Source organism: Salmo salar, chromosome 16, assembly GCF_965601325.2.
Source record: "Salmo salar chromosome 16, fSalSal1, whole genome shotgun sequence".
Classification (NCBI taxonomy): domain Eukaryota; kingdom Metazoa; phylum Chordata; class Actinopteri; order Salmoniformes; family Salmonidae; genus Salmo; species Salmo salar.
This window is the reverse complement of record NC_138306.1, coordinates 75,733,105-75,753,762: the sequence shown is the minus strand read 5'-3', so window position 1 is coordinate 75,753,762 and position 20,658 is coordinate 75,733,105. Positions and strand designations below refer to the sequence as shown.

At 45.1% G+C, this 20,658-nt stretch overlaps 2 protein-coding genes across 5 annotated transcripts; both read left to right on the top strand.

Annotated features, from left to right (window-relative positions):
• Nucleotides 1-3,382: 3,382 nt before the first annotated feature.
• LOC106574622 (uncharacterized) lies at nucleotides 3,383-14,193 on the top strand. Of its 3 annotated transcripts, XM_014150607.3 has the most exons (11): nucleotides 3,383-3,650; nucleotides 8,681-8,758; nucleotides 8,972-9,128; nucleotides 9,256-9,391; nucleotides 9,490-9,651; nucleotides 9,912-9,980; nucleotides 10,111-10,305; nucleotides 10,447-11,845; nucleotides 12,132-12,176; nucleotides 12,752-13,413; nucleotides 13,563-14,193. In XM_014150607.3, exons 2-11 carry the CDS (start codon nucleotides 8,710-8,712, stop codon nucleotides 13,713-13,715), a joined length of 3,027 nt encoding a protein of 1,008 aa, XP_014006082.3. In that variant the 5' UTR covers nucleotides 3,383-3,650; nucleotides 8,681-8,709; the 3' UTR covers nucleotides 13,716-14,193. The 3 variants fall into 3 exon arrangements, with proteins under 3 accessions (XP_014006082.3, XP_014006087.3, XP_014006086.3); XM_014150612.3 differs by lacking the exon at nucleotides 9,912-9,980; XM_014150611.3 differs by lacking the exon at nucleotides 12,132-12,176.
• Nucleotides 14,194-15,922: 1,729 nt separating this feature from the next.
• LOC106574621 (protein unc-50 homolog) lies at nucleotides 15,923-20,625 on the top strand. Of its 2 annotated transcripts, none has more exons than XM_014150605.3 (6): nucleotides 15,923-16,056; nucleotides 16,712-16,980; nucleotides 18,771-18,891; nucleotides 19,093-19,232; nucleotides 19,319-19,426; nucleotides 20,167-20,625. In XM_014150605.3, the coding sequence occupies exons 1-6, from the start codon at nucleotides 15,938-15,940 to the stop codon at nucleotides 20,301-20,303; spliced, it is 894 nt and encodes a 297-aa protein (XP_014006080.1). In that variant the 5' UTR covers nucleotides 15,923-15,937; the 3' UTR covers nucleotides 20,304-20,625. The 2 variants fall into 2 exon arrangements, with proteins under 2 accessions (XP_014006080.1, XP_082819062.1); XM_082962936.1 differs by lacking the exon at nucleotides 15,923-16,056 and adding an exon at nucleotides 16,584-16,604.
• The last annotated feature ends 33 nt before the right edge of the window (nucleotides 20,626-20,658 follow it).

The window sequence follows — 20,658 nt, the reverse complement described above, 5'->3', positions numbered from 1 at the left end:
GTCACTCAATTAGCCCGTCAGCAAATTTGAGTTATGATTGGTAAATTAGTCGAGCCATCTAAACTTATAGTAATCATGGTCAAATTACCGACTGGGGGCCCAGGTTGATATTGTTATTCACTTTCACTCAGATATCATATTAAAAACTGCAATTATTTCTCTCCAACCTATGGCAAAATTCATAGAATTGCAGGAAATTAGCTGTAACACTGCACATTTTTCTCTGCCGCATTGCATGATGAGTAGAATTGCATGAAATTAGCCTAGTGGTTAGAGTGTTGGGCCAGTAACCGAAAGGTTGCTGCATCGAATCCCCAAGCTGACAAGGTAAAAATCTGCCATTCTGCCCCTGAACAAGGCAGTTAACCCACTGTTCCCCGGTAGGCCTTCATTGTAAATAAGAATTTGTTCTTAACTGACTTGCCTAGTTAAATAAAGGTTAAATACCTTTTTTTAATAAAATATGCAATTTCTAAATCTTCTCTCAGCCCAATGGCAACTTGATTTAAAACTGCAACATTTTCTCTACGCCCCATGGCAAAATGTGTAGAACTGCAGGAAATTAACTAAAACAGAAATGTTTTCTCTCTGCTGCCACTAAAATGTTTTGCTCGCAAGGGCCCCCAAAGTGCTATGGCCGGCTCTGACTGCATGTGTTCGGACTGCAGACCTGCTAGCTACACAATGAGTTCAAGTTTTTCCCGGCCCACCCCACTATCCCTACTCTAACTCAACAGAAGGAAGTTACAGTAGGTTATAAGTGCGATGACCGATCACCATGTTAACTGTATGACTAGACAGAAACATGGTAATCCTGCAATAAACAAAACCGATAGGACAGGCACAGTACACCCAACATGAGAAACAGCATTTACAATCATTAGGAAAGATAATGGGGTTTGTGAAACACAAGCGACAATCTATTTGAATATACAGTATCTACGGCATGAACAGACACTCGCACATCAATCAACAACAACTAAAAGAAGCTTGCACTGTTTCTGTCCAGCATTATTTTATGACATTGTGTAATATTATGGTTCAATGGGCGTGGAAAGATGTGCTTCTGAGAGATGAAATAAGACCATTGATAAGACTAATAACCAGGAAAGACGTGAGAACAAGGTCACCTTCAGCCTTCAAATAGGAAAGCCCTGAAGAGGGAAGGAGAACGGAAAGAGAGAGAGAGAGAGAGAGAGCAGTGAAGACACCGTGGGGGGTACCAGCTAGTTATATTTGTGGAGGGTGTTCTGTAGAAATTAGTATTGGGGTGTGTGTGTGTGTGTGTGCGTGTGCGTGTGTGTGTAGTTTCATGGTGTGACTAGCAGTGTGCCAGGTGTGTCATAACACTCCTGTTCTGTCTCAGAAGTAGATTGGGTAGGCTGAATATCTGCGTCCTGCCCAAGGTAATGACTATCCAAAGGTTGCTGCCAGGCTGCTGCCAGGTTGCTGCCAGGCTGCTGCCTGACTACAGGATGCAGGAGAGCAGAGTTTCTAGTCCCCCCCAAGTTTTCTGAGCATTTAAAAAAAAAAGTATTTCATTTTATTGTTCATTTGAAAATCTGTTACAAAAAATTCCTATGCATGATAGAGATACACAGTGTATGTGATCCTATAGACATGTAAAGGGTTGAAATGATTATGTTTTAGTCAAATATTAGATCTGTTTGGGCTTCTTGCGGTCAATCTGCAGTCTACAAATGATTTGTAATTATGTTCTGGCCCCCTGACCACCCGCTCAAGAAACAATCGTCCAGAGGCCGAATCTGGTTGATGATGTCTGTTCTAGCGGGTCTCTAGAATGGCAGAAATCATCTACATAGAAATAGAAAGAGTAGAATGGATATCAATGGGATTTTTTTCCACTACAAGACCATGGTACTGGCCTACCGAGCAGTAAGAGGACCTGCCCCTCCCTACCGTCAGGCTATGCTCAAACCCTACACCCCAACCTAAGCACTCCGTTCTCCCACCGCTGCAGGAGGGCAGCTCCCGCTCAGCCCAGTCCAAGCTCTTCTCTGTCCTGTCATCCCAATGGTGGAACCAGCTTCCCCTTGAAGCCATGGCAGCAGAGTTCCTGCCCATCTTCCCAAAACATCTAAAACTACACCTCTTCAAGGAGTATCTTAAATAATCCCACCCCGTCGTGAACTAACACTCCACTTTACTTTTCTCCCTCTTACTATCTCTGACTTTGCTGATAGCTATTGGAAAAATGTACTTACTATGACTGTGATGTGTGGTTGACCCACCTAGCTATCTTAAGATGAATGCACTAACTGGAAGTCGCTCTAGATAAGAACATCTGCTAAATTATTAAAATGTAACATGTAAAAATGACAGTGGTGTTCCCATTATAGTGGATCAACAGAAGTTGCCATTAATTGTTCCACGTATGTGAAGAACACTGAGAAATGCACTGAACTCTGAGAGATGAATGTGAAAAGCTTTGAAAGGGGAAGATACTGTACCTTGCAATACCTTCATTTGGAATTCACCCCATATTCTTCATAAATATGAAAGAAAGAAGTGGGTCTCAGTAAGGATAGTTAATAATCGAACAGATGCTAGCTAGTCGCTCCCTTGCCACACCACTCATCTGGAAACCATGACAGCGAGGTTAATGTTTACACAAGCCTTCTTTGTTGGGGAGCAACACTCAAGACATTGGACATTTCTAACTCTGTTAGCCAATGTTTTCTGGGCTGAGGTGTGCAGGTTCCTCCTTTGACTGTACAGGCAACATAAGGCCACACTCTTAGAGATATTATTATTACATGTTTGTATTTTACAATGATTTTCAGAAGGCCGGTCCTGAAAGCAGACTTTGTCCAGGGAGGGAGGGAGTGGAGGTAGTGGTGTCAGAAAGGTGAGCTGTCTGGCTCCTGACCGTTGATTGGGTGGGTGGGACTGCCTGAGCTGCTTTTGTAAGGACCAGGGCTAATGTTTCACTCAGATAACAGTGTACTTGAATTGGAGTAGTCAGAATAATGTTAGATAACACACAGGACACAGGATTAAACAGTAAAGTACACAGAGGGGTGAAAACATCAATGTTTGTAGTGTCTTGTCTTTCAAGCCTATAGAAACCTGGTAAGCCCAGGAGGCTATAAGGTAGACCCAATGCCTACAACGGGTCACTAATTACAACTTATGAGAAAAGTGACTTATTCACTCTAATTATTAACTCTTTATAAACACATACTGAGATATGTAACTGCATTCAGACATTCAAATACTTTTGAATGAGAGTACTTAGGAAATGTCTTTAAGTTTGGACATTTGCCGAAGACCCTAAAAGGTATAGGGGGGATAAATGATGCAGGACAACACACCACATTTGTTCTCTGTACACAGCTCATTTAAGACAGCTTTCTCACTCCTGTCACTGATCCTATGAACACTACCCTTGCAGCGCCACTCTCTCTCTCTCTCTCTCTCTCCACTCCCTCTCTCCCTTTCTGTCCTATCACCTCTCTCCTATCACCTCTCCTTCTCTCTTTCCCTTCATTTGCAGATGGCGGTGGAGTGAGGTGGCTGAGGACTAGTATGTGTGTGAGTGCGTGGAAGGACACATCCTCCCCTTGGAGAGAAAGAGAAAACAGAGAAAGAGAGAGAGGAAGAAGAAGCAGCTGTTCTTCAGTAACAGGGTAAGACAATTCCACCCGGCTGAACTTGACTCTTACTGTAAATGAACTAGAAACCACCTACAAACAGTTGTATCTGTTGATAAAAATGATCATTGATAAGATAATTTGCAACATGTGATCTTCCATGCTGTTGTACAGTATTTCAACTGTTTCTTGTTCCATAACCTTTGAACTTTTAACTACAGTGTGTTGAGCACGAGTTCTGCATTCCTAAATGGGATAAACTGATAAGAATCAAATGGTGTCTGACGACCTAAACAATAACAACTGTTATGATCTCGGGAGGTTTTATCCAGGTTAAAGAGGACGTGCTAGGGTTTTGAAAACTCCAGATTCCATGTGATTATTCCACTGCCAAAACAGAAGCCTACAGAGAGGCTTCAACCTGTTTCTGTAAAAACCCACCATGCACTCATCCTGCAAGAAGGAGGATTGCCAATACAGTGTTTGTCTTTCCTAAGTTATCCTTCATTGTCATCTAATAAAACTGCCTTTGGTAAACAACACTGCTCTGTATATAAAGCATCATGCTGGTTGTGAACAGGATCAGAGTAATCGCTGATCATTCACTGGACAATTAGATTTCATAATGGCTGTTTGGTTAAAATACCTTTATTAAAGGGAGAGCACGAAACCATTGAGTTCTGGTTCATATTTCTTTAGTCTAGTACCCAGAGATAGATTATAGGGGGTAGCTCTCTACCTTAGTCCCTCCATTATCAACAGGTAATATTCCATGTGTTCACTGCACTGCTGTGGTGTGTGGAGACTTGCTGAAAGTGTCAGGTCCCCTGGGCTTGTGTTGTTTGGCTCACTGAGGAGTCCCTTGGCTCTCATTGTGCAGTGCTGTTACGTAGGACTTATCAGTCACGCTTCCTTTTTAGAGGCTTTTTCCAGGGAGGGACCATGTTGGTACCTGGTTTCTATTTACTTACATGGTAAGTAAGCAGCAGTGGGGGCTGCTGAGGGGAGGACGGCTCATAATAATGTCTGGAACGGAGCGAATGGAATGGTATCAAACACATAGAAACCATGTGTTTGGTGTATTTGATACCGTTCAACTGATTCCACTCCAGTCATTACCACAATCTCATCCTCCCCAGTTAAGTTGCCACCAGCCTCCTGAGGTAAGCAGGTCATAAGATGTTACGATATTCTATACTTTGAACTTTTTAAATAATTTACATAAATGTATTTCTTTGCTTATTGTTCTTTAGACATTCAGGTGTATTTTCCCAGCCATTTACAGTTAATAATTCACTCATTGCCTACAGCTGAAATCTATTTCTATTCAAATGGCCCGATTCATTTACACTCCAGAAGCATTTAATCAGATTGTTTTATTGTATGCGTGGCGCTGTAACAAATAGATGGTTTCCTCTTATCTATACAGTAGCTCAGCTGTGGGGTTCCGTTATAGCCTTGGGGGGAACCAAGCTGACGTCACTACAGGCACTCGAGCACCTGAGGTGTCGCAGCCGCAGGTGTGTGTGTGTGTGAGGTCTAAAAGGTTACACAAGTTCATCATCTCATTAAACAGTAATACACAGGCTTATCCTCGCCAGATCCACAGGTAGACAGATCCATGGATAGCCAGCCATCATATACAGTCTCTTGGCTTGATTTAGAATCTCAGTAGACACCATGTTGACACTAAAAGTTACACCTGAGACATTGACACTTCTAGTTACAATGCAAATTAGAATGTTTTAATTATGGAACGTTTGGTGCCAACAAGGTGGATAGTTAGCTGAACTCTATCGCTCTTAAAGGCTCTTCTACCACAGAGTGCATACATAGTATACAGATGCCGTATCTTAATTTGAGCCAGTTAAAACAGCATGAATATAATCCTGCAGCAACAGGAAATGTGGATTATATGTGGATTATAATTAATGGACATGTTTTGTAGGGGTTGATACATTTATCATTAGGGCAAATCCAGTCTGACATTTGTGGAAATTACAATTCCTTCAACAATAGGATGATCAAATTAAGATACGGCATCTGTACTGTGCTGTTTGTATCAGGACTGGCCAGCCAGTTTCAGTAATATCCTGTAGCTGCAGGATAGGATTTCACCAGAGACAGTACCCCTGCTGTTCCCTATTGTTGGGCTTGTTCTCTGCAGATATCCATTCTGCTGGGCACCAGGGTTCAAGGCCTGGTTGCTGTGTGTGGTTCAGTAGTTGGTTGCTCAGTGAGCTGCACCGACCTTTAGTCTTCTACTCTGCAGGGAGATGTTCCAGTTGACAGCTAGATGCAGAGCAGGGTTGCTGTATTAGACAAGGTTGCTGTATTAGACAGGGTTGCTGTATTAGACTGGGTTGCTGTATTAGACAGGGTTGCTGTATTAGACTGGGTTGCTGTATTAGACAGGGTTGCTGTATTAGACAGGGTTGCTGTATTAGACTGGGTTGCTGTATTAGACTGGGTTGCTGTATTAGACTGGGTTGCTGTATTAGACTGGGTTGCTGTATTAGACTGGGTTGCTGTATTAGACAGGGTTGCTGTATTAGACAGGGTTGCTGTATTAGACAGGGTTGCTGTATTAGACTGGGTTTCTGTATTAGACAGGGTTGCTGTATTAGACTGGGTTGCTGTATTAGACAGGGTTGCTGTATTAGACTGGGTTGCTGTATTAGACTGGGTTGCTGTATTAGACTGGGTTTCTGTATTAGACAGGGTTGCTGTATTAGACTGGGTTGCTGTATTAGACTGGGTTGCTGTATTAGACTGGGTTGCTGTATTAGACTGGGTTGCTGTATTAGACTGGGTTGCTGTATTAGACTGGGTTGCTGCATGTGGTTTGGTGGCTGGGTTCAGTGCACTAACCCAGTCTTCTCCCTGAGTTCTCCCTGCTTGTATATGTCTTAGAGAAAGATGGATTGGGGGAGTTTGGGCATGCTTAGAACTTTGGTGAACCCCCTTGTTTTACATTTACGTCATTTAGCAGACGCTCTTATCCAGAGCATACATTTTTTTTCTGTGCTGTCCCCCCGTGGGAATCGAACCCACAACCCTGGTGTTGCAAACACCATGCTCTACCAACTGAGCTACAGGGAAGGCTTTTTGTTGTCTTCTTTCAGACATTGTGTGAAAGAGCTGTGCGTGTGTGTGCATATGTGTGTGTGTGTGTGTGCATATGTGTGTGTGTGTGTGTGTGCATATGTGTGCGCGTGCGTGCGTGTGTCTGTGCGTGTGTCTGTGCGTGTGTGTGTGTGCGTGCGTGCGTGTGTCTGTGCGTGTGTGTGTGTGTGCGTGCGTGTGTCTGTGCGTGTGTCTGTGTGTGTGTCTGTGCGTGTGTGTGTGTGTGTGTGTGTGTGTGGCGTGCGTGTGTGTGTGTGTGCGTGTGTGTGTGTGCGTGTGGGGGGCGTGCGTGTGTCTGTGCGTGTGTGTGTGTGTAAGCATGATGAGTCTGGGAAAGGTTGAACTCAGGTCGTGTTTAATTTGTCTCCTTGTTATTTAATGTCACGTCACGTCATCAGTGGACTGCTAGGCAACTCCTATTCAGGTCCAGGCACAGAGTCAACACAGGAGCTGAAAGCCTCGTCTGGTCCGCTTGTTCACATCAAACGCTCCATAATATCTGCTGAAAGAGAAATACTGTTGAAACTAATTGGAACTGCTGACACAATAATCACTGAACTGGCAAACTTGACTTGAGAAAATGTTACATCAAATGAAAAGCGCTTATTTATTAACTATAAATAGCTAGAACAATGACAATAGCAAAGCTAATATCTAACGCCTGATAAAAAGTAGACCATTTATCAGGTTTGTTAGGTTTCATAAACGTTGCCTTAGTTTAGAGGTGTTATCAGCTCGTTCAAGGAAAAGAGTGTGAAACTATTATCAATGAAGGGTCTTTGTCTCTTGAAAGACAAAGTCATTTACTGGTATGTCGGCTGGATAATCAAATGTGCTATTATTACATATTAAATAAATAAATACATGTTATTCAAATACGACAACTCCAAAATCTGTTGACAGACAATGTATTAAAAAAATTTTTTTTTTTTTTAATGTTTTTTAGTGTTTTTGACAGTATTGCAGGAAATGTAGAGGGAGACAGCTAGCTAAGACAGAGGGTGGCTGAGACAGGGCTCTAACCCACATCGCCAGGGGGCCATAGACAGAGGGTGGCTGAGACAGGGCTCCAACCCACATCGCCAGGGGGCCATAGACAGAGGGTGGCTGAGACAGGGCTCCAACCCACATCGCCAGGGGCCATAGACAGAGGGTGGCTGAGACAGGGCTCCAACCCACATCGCCAGGGGCCATAGACAGAGGGTGGCTGAGACAGGGCTCCAACCCACATCGCCAGGGGGCCATAGACAGAGGGTGGCTGAGACAGGGCTCCAACCCACATCGCCAGGGGGCCATAGACAGAGGGGGGCTGAGACAGGGCTCCAACCCACATCGCCAGAGGGCCATAGACAGAGGGTGGCTGAGACAGGGCTCCAACCCACATCGCCAGAGGGGCCATAGACAGAGGGTGGCTGAGACAGGGCTCCAACCCACATCGCCAGGGGGCCATAGACAGAGGGTGGCTGAGACAGGGCTCCAACCCACATCGCCAGGGGGCCATAGACAGAGGGTGGCTGAGACAGGGCTCCAACCCACATCGCCAGGGGGCCATAGACAGAGGGTGGCTGAGACAGGGCTCTAACGCACATCGCCAGGGGGCCATAGACAGAGGGTGGCTGAGACAGGGCTCCAACCCACATCGCCAGGGGGCCATAGACAGAGGGTGGCTGAGACAGGGCTCCAACCCACATCGCCGGGGGGCATAGAGAGGTATATTTGGCAGTGTGTGTACAGTACCAATACTCAGGCAGTAAGTCTGAGGCCAGTCCTGAAAGCACTCTTTGTCCAGGGAGGGAGTGGTGTGATAGAGGTGGGCTGTAACCTGCAGTCTACAGGCTCCTGAATGGCACAGGAATAGCCATTGTTCAAACACAACCCTCTGGCGTTGCTAAATACGATGTCGTTGAATGGTTTTTGTCTTGCCCTGTCTCTCTTCCTAGGTAAGAGCAGCTAACTCCAGTCTCCTGTCATGGATACTAACGCTGGGGAAGTGGAGGACTCAGGAGAAGAGCTTACAGGTAGAACACCTGTCTTCTTTCTTTTTAAATGATTGACATGCCTAAACCAATGTAAACAGACATACGTAGCTAGAAAATCATTCATTCCCAGCACACCATTCATACACAGTGCATTATGCAATGCAAACAGGAAGGAACTTCACAGCAAAACGTCTCTTGTTTGACTCTGCAAACAAAACCAAATGTAGGACAGTAACTTTCTGGTGGTTTCAGGGAGGAAGAAGTCTCGGTTCAAGGTGCTGAAGAGTCGTTTGTTAAGCCGTCTGAAGAGGAAGGAGAATGAAAGACTGATGAAGCAGAGCCAGTCCGCCAGTGATGTCACTGCTGATGCCGTAGCTCCGCGGGACAACGACTCAGAGGATGACTGTTTGTAAGCATCTGACCTCTTTCACTCACTGGAAATAGTAGCATATCAAGTTATCATGTTTAAGTAGCACGTCCACTGGGAAATACTGTATGTATGTAGTAAACATATTTTTGACCTGTGTCACTTACAGGGGCGGTCAAAATACACTGGGGTCCAGAGCTCTGTCACATGACAGCATCTTCCTGGCTGACCAATCACAGAGCTCCTCTGAGCCGACGAGGGTTCTGTCTCAGGAGAACGTACATGGCAGGATACGAGAACTGCAGGTGAATCCGTAGGTGGGAGGGTCCTTATAAGTCTAATCTACTGTTGTGATTGGTCCTGGAGTGTGCTCATCACACATGCACTGTTTCTAATTGGGCAGCTGAAACTGCAGCAGCAGAACATGTGTCTGGGCCCTCCCCCCTTGCTGATCCCTGGAAAGAGAATGGAAGATTCCGGAGCCACCTCTGAGGATGATGGTTTGCCCCAGAGCCCTCCAGAGATCTTGTTCCATGACAGAACAGCACAGGGGCCTTCCTACAAGGTGAATGGGGCTGATCACATATACTGCACACACATAGATACAATTGATCTAACTTGTATTTATCCAGGATAGTCTCATTGAGATAACATCTATTTTTAGAGAACAAACCTTGCTGTAGTCAGTAGAGTCTGTTGGTACACTTGCAAACAAAACACAATGTAATCATCACCATTATCATTATCATCATCATTCTTCATTACTCTTCCACCACCTTGTGTGACTTGATTGACACCTCTCCCTCCATTCCATTCCATCCCCAGTTCCCTGACACTCACAGGCACCATAGCTCTCTGAGTTTAGCAGGGACAGGAAGTGAGGAGGAGGAGCAGGTGATGCAACTTCCTGTCTGCATTACACCACATCCCACATTCACATACTGATCATCCTAACAACATTCACCGAAAACATGTTTGTTGGGTCCATTTCAGTTGTTAATGTGCTTTTCTACTTTCTCCTCAGTGCCTCTCCCAGCCCTCCTCCCGTCCTCTCTCCCCGAATCCTGCTTCCCCCTGTGATCTGCAGCCCTCCCCTGCAGTGGACTTCACCAGCCCAGCCCAGTACACTCCTAGCCTGGACAGCTCTGCCGCCCGTCACCGCATGTCTGTCAAACCCAGAAACCAGAGGGCCAGCGCCAAGGGAAGGAAAGGTCCCCTGGTAAGATCTCACTGTATAGTGTAACATCAAAACACCACATAGTGGGTACTGGGCAGCATTTCAATCTCTAATACCTTGATTACAGTGTAAATACAAGACCATGGTTTAACAGGCTGTTAATCTTGTCTGTGTCATTACTAGAGAGCAAGCAGACTTGGCTCAGAGAGCCTGAGTGACCTGGACCCAGACCAGCCCCTGTCTGAGAGGGAGGAAGAGCAGGATGGAACGGAGGACGAGGACAGAGAGGAAGAGGAGGAGAGGATGCGACCGTTCTCTTCATCCCCAAAAGACTCTGAGGAGAAGCCCTGGCAGTCAGTACCCCCTGGTGGTCAGAAAGAGGTATTACAGAGACAAGAGTCCTCTGAGACAGAGGGACGAGTCACCACCAACCCTCTCTACCTCCAGGCTATGACCTCTCCTCTACCAGAACCCATGACCAAGACCTCCATCCTGAAGACCCAGAGCCTGCCCACTCCCCCTTCAGCAGCAGTGGAGGAGCCACAGAAGCCCCCGGAACCTATCCGGGTCAAACGCCCAAGAAATCTCATCCAGGATAATTCAGACCAGGGAAGTCGGCCTGGGTCTACATCTGAAAAGACCCTCTCCAGGCCTCTCAGCCCTGTCTATGGATCAGATAATGTCACTTCCACTACAAATCAACTGCCCTCAAAAGAGAAGCCAGAAGAGAATATGACCCCTGCCACCTCTAACAAGGGAGACAGGTTGAGCAGAAACACACAGGGTGTGAGCCTAGCAGACACCAGCAGCTCTACACACCACTCTGCTCTACCTACCCCTGCCCCTCGCGTTATAAGACAAACACAGAGACCTGCTTCTGAGAGAGAGTCTGTCAGAGAGACTACAGCAGTCCCACTGTCGGGCATTAATGAAGAAACCTCCAAATTGGACCTGGTGCAGAGGACGACAGGCCCACCTACTGGCCATGAAGACACACTGCCGAGAGCAAACCGTTTCTCCACCTCCTACTTGAGACAGAGTTCCAAGAGCGCCACTGGCAGTGCCCACACAGGGACAAGAAACGAGGAGATGAATGCAGAAGGAAAAGGAGGGGAGGGTTTGGTGGCCAAGAACCCTCATCAGGAGTCTGTCAGAAGGCAAGAGGTAAAACCAGAGCAGGCCACATTTAAAGGTCTGAAGGAAAACCAACCACAACCCTCGCCTCAGGAGAGAAAAGTACAAACAGAGGTAGAAGTAGTGGAGGAGACAGGACTGAAGGGAGGAGATAAAAGGGATGGGCAGAGCGAGGGAAATGAGGAGAAGGAGCAGGAGAGGAGTGCTTTCGGAGTGAAGCTGCGCACCACTTCTCAGTCTCTGAAGTATCGCTTGGAAAGGGACCAAGAATTCAGGGTTAAGTGTCGTATTGTCTCAACAACTGCAGAACCAGTCAAAGGCGAAATTGGCACAAGTTCAAAGGTCAGGGGTGACTTGGCAAATAAGGCTTCGAGGAAGGGCCCGTCACAAGTGTCTGACTGCCCCCCCTCATACACCCCTGACAGAAACAGACTCAACGAGAACCAAGGTACGTATGTCCTCTAGAACATCGTCGATAGTTCAGCGGAGAAGTTGAGCCTCGCGTTCAACGCTCTGAGTTGTTGCGGAAATTGACCCACTATGCTGTTTACTTTCTGAATCTACGTCATATCGCTGAGTCTATATTGAATAACTATTAACTTGGACTATGCACTAACTAACTTTGCACTAACAAGGTGTTCCAGCTCACACGGTTGCAGCAATGTCAGTCTACTGAGGGACTTGTTTCAATAGCATGTACTCACCTGTAGGCACTGTCTTGGTTCTATCCTTAGATGATGATGATACTGACCTGGTAGTAGATGCCTTTTTAGACCCAGGTAATATACATCTACTGAACCACTGAACACTTCTCTAATAATCATACAATAGTAGTTACAGTATAATGAGCACTTCTGAATCAGAGTGGGCTATTTCCCCTCCAATCAAAACCGTTTAGAAATTACAGCACTTTTTGTACATAGTCTTCCCATTTTAGGTGAGCAAAAGTATTGGGACAAATTCACGTATGTTTATTAAAGTAGTAAAATGTTTAGTATTGGGTCCCATATTCCTAGCATGAAAATACCCTCACATTAAAGATCGCAGTCTGTACTTTAACCTCATAGTCATTGTTTGATTTCAAATCCAAACTTTTGGAGTATAGAGCCAAAAGAAGAAAACATGCTTCACTGTCCAAATAATTACAGGGGCACTGTTTGAGGTGAAACAGAGGTCTTATTACAATCATAATATTGCCAATATCGACCAAACCAAATGAACCACAGAATAAATTAGGATTATCTGATAAATATAATGGATTCACAACTCCAGTCCTCAAACACCACAGTATCTTTTAAATACACTTTAACTAAAGTTTGATTTGATTTCAATAATGTCACCCATTGTTCCTCAGACAAAGGTCCATCCTCCAGACCTGCTCTGGGGCTCCCAAGAGGGGCTGAGACCCCTGGGTCTAATGGGTCAGCTGGATCGGAGCCTGTCTGGATGTCCATGGCCCGGGAAAAGACCAGGAGTCTCCAACAGCATCTCAGTCCAGAGACAGAGCCTGGGACAGGGGGGACAGGGGGGACAACAACGCCCCAGTACACCCCATCACCACGGCCAGCTCCAACCCCAGCCCCACAGCCTAGATTACAACCAACAGCTCAGCCATCAACACAACCTCCATCACAATCTCAGCCAAGCACAAAAACCTCCTCGCAAAAACAGCCTCGCAACAACAGGCTCGCAAAAACAGCCTCGCAAAAACAAACATCACCCCCAGTGGTACAACCACCATCTCCACCAATACCAAGCGGTAGACCAATCCTACGGGGAATGCAACTGACAGCTAAACTCAAAACATTGCCTTCAGATCAGCCTAACACACAAACAGCATCACAACCGACACCACAAGGAACAGCTCAACAGCTGACACAACCGTCCTCCCAACCTCACATGCCAACCAGACCAACTCTACGAGGAGCGTCTGAGAGATCCTCCACGTCTCTGAAGAGAGCTGAGAAGATGCCTGTGGAGAAATGGACAGAAAGAGCGCTCCCGACTGGGACTATGGTAAATATTTGACTGTGACCCCACTAGGGTGAGACGTTTTTCCTGATCAGTTCACGTGGTGAGGAAAAACAACTGACTCAATCAGAGTAAGTCTTCATGTAATGTGTCCACTTCAGTTAGTAATATGTCATCTCTGTATTTTATCTTAGGAGGAATCTAGCAATGGTCAAACTGAGATTCACATCGCAAAGCCTGACATACCTTCTTCATCGTCATCATCATTGTCACACCGGGGTCAGCCAACCTGGATGGAACTTGCCAAGAGGAAATCTCTGGCCTGGAGTGACAAGACTATGGACTAAGAGAAATGCACGTGGGTGTCTGTGTGTGTGTGTGTGTGTGTGTGTGTGTGTGTGTGTGTGTGTGTGTGTGTGTGTGTGTGAGTGAGGTAAAGGGGTTGCTAAATAGAGTAAGAAGAAGACTGAAATAAAATTATGATTTGTTGCTGACTGTATTATTTGAACCTACTGGATTCAGAGTATGAGTTTAAAACCTCTTTCCCATTACTGTGCCTTACTCTTCTAACCATGAAATTAAAAAAACTACTTATATATTTCACATTGGCCAGATTGATGCTAAACTACTGCATATAACATTACTAAACCAAGAGGTCTGGACTTTTATGGCACAAGGGGGCATACTCTTGTCCTGTAACATGTTGGTTGCTGGTTCAAACTCCGCTTCAGTTTTTTTCACTGCTTTTGACATATCACTCCCTGCTAGATCCCTTCTAACTACTGTCCCAAAGTGTTGTCTGGAATAAATATAATGTCAATTGTATTCTGTCTAGTTTGAATTGTGTGGGCTCAATCAATCATCAATAAGCTATTATCAACCACAATGGGGCTGCCTCATCAATAGGGCCACCGTGGAAATGGTGAATAACTTCAAATTCCTTGGGTACACATCTCAGAGAATCTGAAATGGTCTAACCACACGAACACCATAATGAAGAAGGCACGACAGAGATTCTTCAACTTCAGAATGCTGAAGAAATCCGGCCTGTCCCCGAGGGCCCTCACAGTGTTCTACAGGAGCACCATCGAGAGCATACTGTCGGGCTGCATCACAGCCTGGTACGGCAACTCCACCGCCGCAAGACTCTTCATAGGTTGATACGTGCAGCCAAACGCACCACTGGGTGCACACTGCCTGCTCTACAGAGCACCTAAACTCAGTAAAAAAAGAAACGTCCTCTCAGTGTCAACTGCGTTTATTTTCAGCAAACTTAACATGTGTAAATATTTGTATGAACATAACAAGACTCAACAACTGAGATATAAACTGAACAAGTTCCACAGACATGTGACTAAGAGAAATGGAATAATGTGTCCCTGAACAAAGGGGGGGGGGGGGGTCAAAATCAAAAGTAACAGTCAGTATCTGGTGTGGCCACCAGCTGCATTAAGTACTGCAGTGCATCTCCTCCTCATGGACTGCACCAGATTTGCCAGTTCTTGCTGTGAGATGTTACCCCACTCTTCCACCAAGGCACCTGCAAGTTGACGGACATTTCTGGGGGGTATGTCCCTAGCCCTCACCCTCCGATCCAACAGGTCCCAGACGTGCTCAATGGGATTGAGATCCACGCTCTTCGCTGGCCATGGCAGAACACTGACATTCCTGTCTTGCAGGAAATCACGCACAGAACGAGCAGTATGGCTGGTGGCATTGTCATGCTGGAGGGTCATGTCAGTTCTGTCTGGTCCAGCGACGGTGGGTTTGTGCCGATAAGCGACATTGCTGCCGGAGATGTCTGGTGAGGACCTGCCTTACAACAAGCCCTCAGTCCAGCCTCTCTCAGCCTATTGCGGACAGTCTGAGCATTGAGTGAGGGATAGTGCGTTCCTGGTGTAACTCGGGCAGTCGTTGTTGCCATCCTGTACCTGTCCCGCAGGTGTGATGTTCGGATGTACTGATCCTGTGCAGGTGTTGTTACACGTGGTCTGCCACTGCGAGGACAATTTGCTGTCCGTCCTGTCTCCCTGTAGTGCTGTCTTAGGCGTCTCACAGTACCGACATTGCAATTTATTGCCCTGGCCACATTTGCAGTGCTCATGCCTCCTTGCAGCAAGCCTAAGGAATGTTCACGCAGATGAGCAGGGACCCTGGGCATCTTTCTTTTGGTGTTTTTCAGAGTTAGTAGAAAGGCCTCTTTAGTGTCCTAAGCTTTCATAACTGTGACCTTAATTGCCTACCGTCTGTAAACTGTTAGTGTCTTAACGACCGTTCCACAGGTGTATGTTCATTAATTGTTTATGGTTCATTGAACAAGCATGGGAAACAGTGTTTAAACCCTTTACAATGAAGATCTGTGAAGTTATTTGGATTTTTACGAATTATGTTTGAAAGACAGGGTCCTGAAAAAGGGGCGTTTCTTTTTTTGCTGAGTTTACAAGACCAGGTGTCGCAGGAATGCCAAGAAGATCATCAGGGACCCCTAGCACAGGGGAGTGGTGATATGTTATGATAGATTGTACTACAACAAAGCTTGTTTCATTTCTTTCTGACTACAATTCCCAAGATGCACTGTCGAAGCGCCTCTTGGTCACTTACCGGAAGTTTCTACGTGTTCAGTTGTCCGGAAGAGCTATTTTTTACTGAGGAAAAGGAACTTTCTTCTAAAAATAGGAGGTTCAGTAGGTACGTTTATTCCAACATTCTTATCTCAGTTTGCAATTAAACCATACATTCAGTTGTAGTCTTGTCTAACGTGCTACTAAGGCCAGCAATTCCATGTTCATCAAAGGGTTTATGCCACAGACCTAACGTCAGCTAGGCATAGTTAGCTACTTTGTTTAGTCTAACGTTTGTCTTTTGATACTCGCTGGCACAAATTACTTTAGTTTAAACAATATTGTTGGCACGGAAAACCCCAGTTTGCCAGCTGAAGTTAGCTTTCAAGAGCCATCTAGCTAGCTACTACTAGTCTGCTAGCCTGGCATGTCAACAAAGATCTGAGCACAGTGTATCACACTATCTGTCGTGACTGCTGGAGAGTCTGTTACAGACATATCAGATAGCTAGTAAGATGTCTAAACTAAACTACCGCAGACAGACTGACAGGATGGACAAGGTCATTTAGGAAATAATCAATGTGACTGTTGCAATGACGTAATGTAATTGCATGGTAAAAATATATTGTACAGGTTCTTGGATGTTGACATAAGCTGAGAGTACTGTGTCACCAGGTGAGGCCTTTGCAGGGAGAAAGGGAAGACTGCACCTCCACAGTAAATCAAATTCTGTATATCTATGGCTCTGATTTGGTCATTGGGATGCTTCCTGTGTTTCCCAGCACTATGTTGCCGACCACCTCGCCGCAGAACGGAAGCCTGAGCGCCCGTGATGCGGCACGCCACACAGCGGGCGCCAAGCGCTACAAATACCTGAGGAGGCTGCTGCACTTCAAAGCCATGGACTTTGAGTTTGCCGTGTGGCAGATGCTCTACCTGTTCACCTCCCCACAGAGAGTCTATCGTAACTTCCACTACAGGAAGCAGACCAAGGACCAGTGGGCCAGAGACGACCCTGCCTTCCTGGTGTTACTCAGCATCTGGCTCTGTGGTCAGTATCTTGGGTGTTTTTCACAGCAGTCGATCTATAACAATCACTAACCTTTCTGAACAAGTGTGCTTTATAAAAACAAGGAGTGGGAACTGTGTAGCAATAGTTTGACCACTAAAATAACTTTTTGACCACTAAAATAACTTTTAGCAATTTAAAGTATATAAATGCACAAAGCAACTTTAAAGCATCATATTAAAGCGTTGATTAGAAATGAAGCAGCAACAGAAATCATGAACCAACTCAAAATAGGATGCAATAAGGCTTTCTTGTATCGGATGTAACCATCAATCAAACAGGAATGAATGTATCATTTGGAGTATTAATGCCTGGTTATAGGACCCTCTTTCCATTGACCTGGTCTCATCTCACATGTGATTAAAACAGATCAGAGACATGAAGAGAGTTTGTGATGAGACTGTGCAGTCTCAAGGAAATGTTTTGATGATCAGTTACTCCACATGCTCGGCAGGTAGCCTAGTGGTTAGAGCGTTGGACTAGTAAACGGAAGGTTGCAAGATTGAATCCCCGAGCTGACGAGGTAAAAATCTGTCGTTCTGCCCCTGAAAAAGGCAGTTAACCCACTGTTCTTAGGCCGTCATTGAAAATAAGAATTTGTTCTTAACTGACTTGCCTAGTTAAATAAAGGTAAAAAAAATTTTTTAAACCCAGAAGAATGACTGAAAGAAATTGATAGTAAGAAGATTGTGGGAGCTGTTTGTTCGACTTATACAGTAAAATAAATAACTGACACACTTTTTTTTACAACGGGTAACTAGCAATAGGCTGGTGCTAAATATCTCAAAACGAAAAGCATCATTTTTGGGACAAATCACTCGCTAAACCTCGTTTAGATCGATTATTGAATAATGTGGCTATTGAGCAAGCTGAGGAGACTAAATTGCTGGGTGTCACCCTAGATAGCAAGCTGTCATGGTCAAAACATAGACTAAATGGTTGATTAAATGGGAAGAGGATTGTCCGTAATAGGGCGTTGCCTTTTTGACATCTCAGTCGTCCAGACAGGTCCTACAGGCCTTAGTTTTGCAGCACCTGGACTACTGCCCAGTTGTGTGGTCATGTGCGGCAAAGAAGGACATGAGTAAATTGCATTTGGTCCAGAACAAAGCAGCCCGTATCTCACTTAGATGTACATGGAGGGAAAGTGTCAGTAACATGCAAGTCAGTCTCTCCTTTCTCTCAAAGTTGAGGAAAGATTGACTGCATCACTATTGGTCTTTGTGTGAGATATTGATGTGTTGAAGGTACCAAACTGTCTGTTCAAGCAGTTGGTACACAGTTCAGACACTAACCGGTACAACACAAGACATGCAACCAGAGGTCTCTTCACAGTCCCCAGGTCCAGAACAGAGGCTGGGAAACACAGTATTAAATAGAGCCATGACTACATGGAACTCTCTGCCACCCCAGGTAACTCAAGCTAGAACTAAAACCAGTTTAAAAAAAACAGATCATAGCACACCTTACTGCACAAAGGAGACTGAAGAGAGACAGCCATTTTATATATCTTGTATTGCAACTTGCATTGTACTATGTATTAGACCTAGATATTGTATGTACTGATATGTAGGCTGTGTCATTTTAAATGCATGTATTTCAGTCCTTTACTATGCATTATGTCATGTTTTATGTGGACCCCAGGAAGAGTAGCTGATGGTTTTCCAGCAGCTAATGGGGATCCTAATAAATAACAAATATATTAGAAATTACAATATCTTTCTGCTTTTATCCTGTGGCTGTGACACCTGTCTCTCGTCCTCTGTGTGTAGTGTCCACAGTGGGCTTTGGGCTGGTGCTGGACATGGGCTTTGTGGAGACTCTGAAGCTCCTGCTGTGGGTGGTGTTCATAGACTGCATCGGCGTGGGCCTGCTCATCTCCACACTCATGTGGTGAGTAGAGATTTACAGAAAGAGCTAGATGGACGTAAGGGGTATGGAAGCCTGTGAGGCCAGATGGAGCAAGAAGCATCATATTGTGTGTCTATCTGGTCCCTTCAGATACAGGCTAGAGGTTTGCCTTCGGGCTGTGCAAATGTTTAAATTCTGCTCCTTCCCCATGCTCTAAAGGCCCTTTCCTGTCTGTATCCCCAGGTTCATCACCAATAAGTACCTGCTGAAGCCGCCCAGTAAGGACTATGATGTAGAGTGGGGCTACGCATTCGATGTGCATCTCAATGCCTTCTACCCCCTGCTTGTCATCCTGCACTTCCTACAGCTCTTCTTTATAAACCGTGAGTGTAGACTTGTTATTACACATTTCTAACATGTTAAGGTGTTATTTGTTGTAACCGTGTCTGATCTCTGCTGTTTGTTTCAGATATCGTAGTGATAAACTCAGACTGGTTCCTGGGGTACTTTGTAGGGAACAGTCTGTGGCTGACAGCCATCAGCTACTATCTATACATTACATTCCTGGGATACAACGGTGAGGCCCCCTTTAACAGTTTTATCAAAGATTTTTTAAAGCTAAACCAAGATAGACCACAGCCTGTCGTTTCCAATGGGAACAAATGAGTCATAGTGGCAGAACAAGCAAGGAGGTGGGCATAGTCAAGCACGAGCCAGCGAGATTTTCTTGGCCCATTCTAGCATGCATCTGCCCGTTAGAGAAAACCTACTCTGTTAAGTGCCCATGTGCTATAACTCAATTCGTCTTTGCACTCCTTCTAAACAATGTGTTTTTTTACAACTTTGGCAAAGGGTAAAGTCTACCAGACTTATTCCACTCTGTTCGTAACAGATTCTAGTTTTAGGAACAGAAAACTGTATTGAGATCAAATGTTTCAAAACTTGCAGTATGTCGGTCATCCTTCCTCTGCTGGCCACTGGGCATCATTTTACATTTCATTTAGCAGATGCAATTACAGGGGCCATTGCTTTGCTTAAGGGCATAGACAGATTTTCCCCACCTAATCGGCTCAGGGATTCAAACCAGGACCCTTTCGGTTACTGGCCCAATGCTCTTAACCACTAGGCTACCTGCCGCTGCCATATTTGGTAGTGAGTGGAAATAACAAGCAGATGCTTCACATTTATATATTTGTTCTGTGGTTTTATTCACCTTTAAAGGGATAGTTCACTGGGGGTGAAACCATCAGACCCTGTAACAATGGTTAGGTCTACCAACTGTATATTTACTCCAGTTCCTCTCTCGCTGTCCCTCAGCATTGCCCCAACTGCAGAACACAGTGGTTCTGCTCTACCCCTTCGCCCTGCTAGTTCTCCTCTACATCCTCTCTCTCTCCCTGGGATGGAACTTCACCAAGGGCCTCTGCTGGTTCTACAAGTACCGCGTCCAGTAGACACTCTGGAGTCAGGACCAGAGCCCGCTGACAGTCAGGTGGCTCTGAGGACTCATGGACAATGCTTTCATTCTGGAATGTGATTGGATGGGGTGATGCAGTTTTGTATACTTTGTAAATAATACTTTGACTGTAAGATACACAAATTGTGGATTGTTTTTAAGACTATATCTCGGTTTGTTTTCTTTTTTAATGAGGTGCTGAAAATCTTGTTTATCGAAGAGAAATAGAAGTAAAGAAAAGTGAATTTGTATTTCAATTGGACTAAGGGGCATCTGAGTGTTACATTCCTGAGCACTTTCAATAAAGAGGTTTTACTTCATTAACAGGAAAGAAATGCAATCTAAAACAAGTA

Bases quoted from the DNA above. Each gene is read 5' to 3' on its own strand.
- LOC106574621 (XM_014150605.3), top strand. From the start codon at position 15,938: ATGCACTGTCGAAGCGCCTCTTGGTCACTTACCGGAAGTTTCTACGTG. The intron at 16,981-18,770 runs GTCAGTATCTTG...CTCTGTGTGTAG, and splicing joins ACTCAGCATCTGGCTCTGTG to TGTCCACAGTGGGCTTTGGG. The intron at 18,892-19,092 runs GTGAGTAGAGAT...CTGTATCCCCAG, and splicing joins CTCATCTCCACACTCATGTG to GTTCATCACCAATAAGTACC.
- LOC106574622 (XM_014150607.3), top strand. From the start codon at position 8,710: ATGGATACTAACGCTGGGGAAGTGGAGGACTCAGGAGAAGAGCTTACA. The intron at 8,759-8,971 runs GTAGAACACCTG...TGGTGGTTTCAG, and splicing joins CTCAGGAGAAGAGCTTACAG to GGAGGAAGAAGTCTCGGTTC. The intron at 10,306-10,446 runs GTAAGATCTCAC...TGTCATTACTAG, and splicing joins AGGGAAGGAAAGGTCCCCTG to AGAGCAAGCAGACTTGGCTC.